The 6,615-nt window shown below is 35.6% G+C and overlaps 1 protein-coding gene across 1 annotated transcript; it reads left to right on the plus strand.

Annotated features, from left to right (window-relative positions):
* Window positions 1–1,004: 1,004 nt before the first annotated feature.
* On the plus strand, window positions 1,005–6,615 carry LOC101645135 (beta-defensin 110-like). Its single transcript, XM_004696363.1, has 2 exons — window positions 1,005–1,062; window positions 6,467–6,615. Exons 1-2 carry the CDS (start codon window positions 1,005–1,007, stop codon window positions 6,613–6,615), a joined length of 207 nt encoding a protein of 68 aa, XP_004696420.1.

Genomic DNA, 6,615 nt, shown 5'->3' on the forward strand with positions numbered 1-6,615 from the left:
CAATACTGTGCAGTGGATTTACCCAATGCGATGCCTCTTTTGATCTCTTGACTGCTGCTTCCAGGATCATTGGTTGTGGATCCAAACAAGACAAAATCTTTGACAACCCCAACCTTTTCTCCATTGATCATGTTACCTATGGGTCCAGTTGTGAGGATTTTGGTCTTCGTTACATTGAGTTGTCATTCACAGTGAAGTCTGCGGTCCTTGATCTTCATCAGCAAGTACTTGAAGTCCTCTTCATTGTCGGCGAGCAAGCAAGGTCGTGTCATCTGCATATGGTACATTGCTAACAAACCTGCCCTTAATTCCAATGCCACATTCTCCATCATATAATCCAGTTTCTCTGATTATTTGCTCGGTATACAGATTGCACAAGTATGGTGAGAGGATATAACCCTGACCCACACCTTTCCTTATTTTAAATCATGCAGTATTCCCTTGTTTCTGTTTGTACAACTGCCTCTTGATCCAGGTACACATTCCACATAAGCACAATGAAGTGTTCTGGAATTCCGATTCTGCTGCAGATGATCTGTAGTATGTTCTGATGCACACAGTCAAAGCCTTAGAATGGTCAATAAAACACAAGTCAACATCTTTCTGGTATGCTCTGCTTTCAGCTAAGATCCAGCTGATGTATTTGGCCTTACATATAACACATATAACAAATTATTACAGCAATATTTTCAACTTAATGTAGCACATACCCTCCTGTAACTATTAAGGGGGTGACAGTGATGTGACTTCATGAAAACCTATTTAAGGAAATGCAAATAGGTTTTACTCCTTTGAAGCAAATTAAAAAATCCTTTTAGTGACCACTACCTCTTTGAACATGGCACTATTCAATCAAGCATGGAAATGTTCTCACTTTTGATAAGCCTCAGTAGTTAGAACCACTTCCCAGGTGAATTTATAAATGAAACGGTTCTCTGTTTCCTTCTTGCAAAACTTGAAAAGGAAGATCTATTGACTTTGTCCCCCCTAAGAAACCCTCTACCATGAAGATTCTTCTCTTGTTATTTATTCTACTCTTCTTTGAAATCACAGTTTTACCAGGTAACAAAAATATTTTAATATTAATAATTTAAAACTATAAATCACAAATAATTTATGAATTATTTGTATAGTTGAATTTGAAGAGACATGATGTAGTTCTCATTAAAAGTATGATAACAGTCTAGGTATTTAAAGGTCATGACACTCAGTGCAATGCAGTATTCGGGATTGGACTTTGAAAGATGAAAAGAACAATAATGGAAAAACTGGTGGGATGTGAGTTCAATTTATAGTGTTGTAAACAGTTTTGCACCAATGTTAGTTTATTAAATGCATCATGGTTATATAAAGTATTAACATTAAGGGATGATATGAAAATTCTCCATAGAACTCTTTATCGATATACCTCTTCTGTAAACCTAAAATTGTTATAAAATAAAATATTTTATAAAGATCATATAAACCTACTGTCTTCCAGTCAACTCCTAGCTGCCTGAGAGGACTGAGTAGAACTGCCCTATAGACTTTCCAAAGTGGTAATCTTTATGGAGGCAGACTGCAAAATATTTCCCCATTGCTTTTACCCAGAGCAATGATTTAAAATCTTCTCATTGGAGGTTATACTGTGCTACAAAAAAAAATTGCTTACCACCAGCTACAGGTAAAAGACCCCATTTTAGAGTGAACTCTTTTTCCTTCTCATTAGCCGGTTTATGAAATAGAACACTTGCCACTGTAGGAATGTGTTCTCAGTATCTGTATTAGTACTGCAGGAAAACCATGCCTATTGATGATCTTTGTTTAAGTATGTCTGTCTTTGAGTGCTACAGATCACATGAATAGTGAATCTTATACATAAACTATATTTTTGGTGAGATTCCTCACCCCCGCCCCAAGAATTATGCCTTCACACCAGATATGTGACAAGAGTCTCTTATCCTGAATTAATGGGTAAGTATAAATTGTACAGAGTTATAATACTAAAAATTAGATATAGATTACTCTGTTCAGACCCTTATCCTTAAAGAACTTGAGGTCAAATGACTACCTCAAGTCCACCCACTTTATTAAAATGCACTTACATCCTGATAATTATTCTTTTCAGTATTTGGCTGATTTCTTTTGGACATAAAAAGATAGGTCCAACAGAAACCATGGTAAAATCCTATGAGGATAAATTAGCTTATTCTCTCATTATGAATAAGACAGAAGCTCCTTATGAACCCCTAAAAATTCACACATTATGAAAGCACAGATTTTCATTTAAAGGCTGAAAGTGGACAAAATTCTTTTTAAAAGCCAAACTTCAGTGAAGTGACACTAATACAATTAATTTAACTATGAGAAAGCCTTTCTTTCCATTCATTGAAAAATTGTTACATAAGGGTCTCTAGATTTTTGTCCAGTTCTAGACATGATCAAAAAGCAGTGCTATACATGTATTAAATTGTTTCATTTTTCAAAACAATGAATATTATAGATAACCAGGCTAAGTGATTGTTCCATATTCACTTAATTTTTTCTTGTAACAATATTAGGTAAAACTAGCAATATCTAATGATTCCTTTCATGCACCCTTTTTAGAAACTTAAAAACCCATGCCCCATAAAGATAGAAACTATGTCATTCCAAAAATACAAAAACACAAAATAAAGAAATCTTGTTTTTGACATATATATGTATTATATTTTCTAAGTGAGGACATTGTCTTTTATTGATTTGTTTATTTATTTTACTCAAAAAAGGGACCAAATTTACAAAAGGCTTTGTTTCCTCTTAATACCAAAATAAAAGAAATATATAAAAGTCCACATTTCTCCCAAAGAATTAGAAAAGTTGATATACGAATAAAATAAATTCAAGGTAATAATGTAATTGAAATATTTCTTTCACAGTATAGATCACCAGCACCAGGTGGTTGAACTACACTGAGTTGAAAGAACTTTCGCATGTATGCCTCTCCTTCAGTTCTTCAGGTGTTTTTATCCTTTACCTTCAGCTTGCTAGGTGGTGAAGTTCCTACTCTAAAAGGAGGTAGCAAAACTCATTTTATTTCACTTGCATATGAAACTATCTAGATAAAAGTCCCTAACATTTCTAGGTAGGGAAATCTCCCTTCAAATACATTCATTTCCTATTCCTTTTCTATCAGTTGCATATGCCAAGGATGCCTATAAATGAGTCATGGCACCCTCTTCCCTTCCCGTCCACTTTCTCTGCCACATGGGGAAAGGAGCTCACGAAGGTTTGTGTCCACCAGTACAGGGATTCATGGGGTCAATCCTCCCATGCGCACACCCAGGGACTTCTTAGCATAGCATACCAAGTTTGTAATAATATGTATTATCAATTTTGATCATAGAATACTATGTAGACATTACAATTGTAAGTTCTAAAATGTAACTTCCTAGATTATGTGAATAAACTCAAACCAAACCAAACCAAACTCACCGCCATCGAAAAAACCCCTAGAACCCCTGTAGGATAAGGTAAGATGGTCCCTTATGAGTTTGTGAGACTATCATTTTTCACAGGAGTAGAATGGCCAGTTTTTCTCCCATTGTGTAACTGGTAGTTTCAGACTGGTAGTATTGAAATACAATGTAATGCCATAGTGGAGAACTACATCAGGGGATATTTTAATAAAAATGATAAATATAATAGTATTTTTCTGCTGAATCATTACACAAAACTTTATGGACAATCATTTGGTATCATCCACTACTGACAGTGTAACCTGTGTTGGTTGACTGCCTCTGCTCCCACCACTTCTAGTGACTCAAATCAGGTGTGAAAAATGATTTAGTGACAATAGTAATTTTTCTTCTAATCGGATGTGCACTTTGGACAGTACAGTTTTCTGCTAAAAGGCTAAGGAGCTGCTAGTGATTATAGATAAAGCTGCATATGAGAAAATATTACATGAAATTGTGCCCTTAAAGATTTATTTTATGAAATGTCTTCCAAGTTATAGATTGATGTATTATTTGGATACATTATCTAGCACATTAGAATGTTACAGATGTTAGGTGAATGATACATATGAAGTACTAGGAGAGAACAATGAAAGAGGGAATACTTTCCAGAAAGAGGTTAGCAGAAGACTTTAGAGAGAATGTAGTATTTGAATATGTTATCTGGGAACAGGAATCAGACAATATATTGTGCTTATCAAAGTAACCGAGGCAGTGGTTCTCAATGTGAGGCAATTTTGCTCCCCAGTGGACATTATATAATATCTATGGACATTTTCAGTATTCACAACTAGGTGCTACTAGCATTTATAATTCAGTGGACAGATGGCAGAGATGCTGCTAGCCCACAATGAGAATTGTCTCTCCTAAAGTACCAAAGGTGCTAAAGTTAAGAAGCTTATCCTAGTGCTTGACAGAGAACTTGACAGGGTGTAAACATTACATACTAGTTAAGTGCATGCATACAAAGAGTAATATTGGAAAGTACTCACGTATAGCAGTCAGAATGAGAAGAAAGTAAACAAAAATATGTATAGAAAGGAAATAAGCAAGAGTCAGAGAAGATGTGAAGCCAGGACATGGAGGAATATTGGACAGAAGTGCTGAATGTCACAGAGCCCTTAGGTAAAGTGGGTTTCCCTGCAATTTCTGTGACTGGGGAGTCACAAATGACTTGAGTAATATTAACTCCCCAGGGATTATTGAATGTGTTGCTGGAAATGTGACCAAAGTGCCTAGGTGGAAGATCTGACCTTTAAAAGTACTGATTGAGATATCAAGTCCCAAATGGCAGAAACCAAGGGCAGAATGTGTTTGAATACATACCACAGTATATGAAAATATCCAAGTCTGTCCGTTGGGTAGGACCATGTAAAAATTGTTTAAAATTCACTTCCCAAACATCAACAACTCATTGTAGCCAAATCGATTCTGACCCAAAGTGACCCTCTAAGACACAGTCGACCTGCCCTATGGGGTTCCAGCAGCTGTCATCTTTATGGAGGTTTTATCCTCTGAAAAATCTGCCATTGTTTTCTCCTGCAGACTGGCCGGTGGGTCTTAACCACTCACCTTTTGGTGAGCAACTAAGTACTTAACCATTACGTCACCACTTACCCTTTATTCTTAATTTCACCACACCATAGGCAAGGTGTATCCAAAAATGATTCCAAAACAAAGAACACTGAAAACATATGGGACAGAATAGAATGGGGACTTTTTAACAATTAATTGTTCAATTTAAAGAAGTTTTTAACTTCTATCAAACGATCTCCTTTTCCTCAAGTATTCCTAGCCCTCCTAGACAATAAACTTTCCGTGGAAGTGATTATTTATGGTACAAGGCAAATCATATGATGCTTCCAACGTGCCTGTCATGAGATCATACCTTCTTGTATTATGCTAAAATTTGTCTTTCTTACAATGTGTAAACCATAGTTGTGGTTTTGTTCTTCTGTAAATGTAAAAACCAATGCCTCATTCTACAAGATAACCTTTCCAATAATGTCAGAATAAGCTCAGGAACCGGGCTACTAATTCCTTATTGATTCCATGATTTGGTTGACAAATGTATTAGAAGCAGAGGTCATTTCTTTTACTAGACATGAAGACAGTAAATATTTTCTGCATTACAAGCCATGATATGCCAATTATGTCACTGTAGTGTAAACACAATATATAAAGTAGTGGTGTGGCTGTATGCAAATAAACCTTTATTTACAAAAGTAGATGGATGCTTGGCCGTGATTTTCAGACCACCTAATCAAGTGGATTAACAGTACAAATAGAGATTGTGAGAAATTAATTTTAGCTTAATTGGTTCAGAAACTTTGATGTGAAATCTGAGAGGTAGTAACAGACATTTTAAAAGTCATGGAATGGACAACAATGGTCAGACCTGTAGTCAACTTATGTTATTATATCATACTATCACTACACATTTAAAATAGAGTCCCTTTGAGGTGAAATTCCCAAAATATCCACAAGAACTGTGAGAGTTCAGGAAAATTGCCTGATATTTATTTCTAAACATTTTAGAAAAGTAAATCCAAGCAGAAATGGAAATCAAAGAATGAGTATCTGAAATATGTAACAAATAACATTTTAGAGCAAAAAAATGTTGCTCAAACGCATATTGATGATACCAGAAACTGCCGGACCGAAGACAAATTATGAACACTTTCCTGTTGTTGACTATAATATTCATCCATATGTCAGTGTGCAATGACTTGTAGGAATCAAAGTGATATCCTCTCAATACTTTCTAATCTCCCAGGAAGTTCAATTTACCAAAGGACCAAACTCACTGTCATTGAATAAATTCATTTAAACTTTAGCCAGTAAATGAAGATATTCACAATCATAAATTAGGAAGGGGACTTTGTTTTGGGACCCACCCTATTATCTTTCTCGTCATGGCCTCTCCCCTTTCCAAATCTGGGTATGTTTTATCTAGATTGCTAATTCTAGCCATTCTTTCCTTCTTACAGCCAAAAAGAAATACCCCCAGTATGGTAGCTTGGATTTAAGGAGAGAGTGCAGAGAGGGCAATGGTCGATGTAAACTTGTATGCCATGAAAATGAAGTTAGAATTGCTTACTGCATCAGACCTGCAACTCACTGCTGCTTACAGAAGTAA

Source organism: Echinops telfairi, unplaced genomic scaffold, assembly GCF_000313985.2.
Source record: "Echinops telfairi isolate 266 unplaced genomic scaffold, ASM31398v2 ScPeMD7_3533;HRSCAF=4204_1, whole genome shotgun sequence".
NCBI classification, from domain to species: Eukaryota; Metazoa; Chordata; class Mammalia; order Afrosoricida; family Tenrecidae; genus Echinops; species Echinops telfairi.

What these genes read in the sequence shown, in the direction of transcription:
- LOC101645135 (XM_004696363.1), top strand. Translation starts at nt 1,005, where the DNA reads ATGAAGATTCTTCTCTTGTTATTTATTCTACTCTTCTTTGAAATCACA. An exon ending in TGAAATCACAGTTTTACCAG is followed by an intron (nt 1,063 to 6,466) that starts GTAACAAAAATA and finishes TCCTTCTTACAG; the next exon opens with CCAAAAAGAAATACCCCCAG.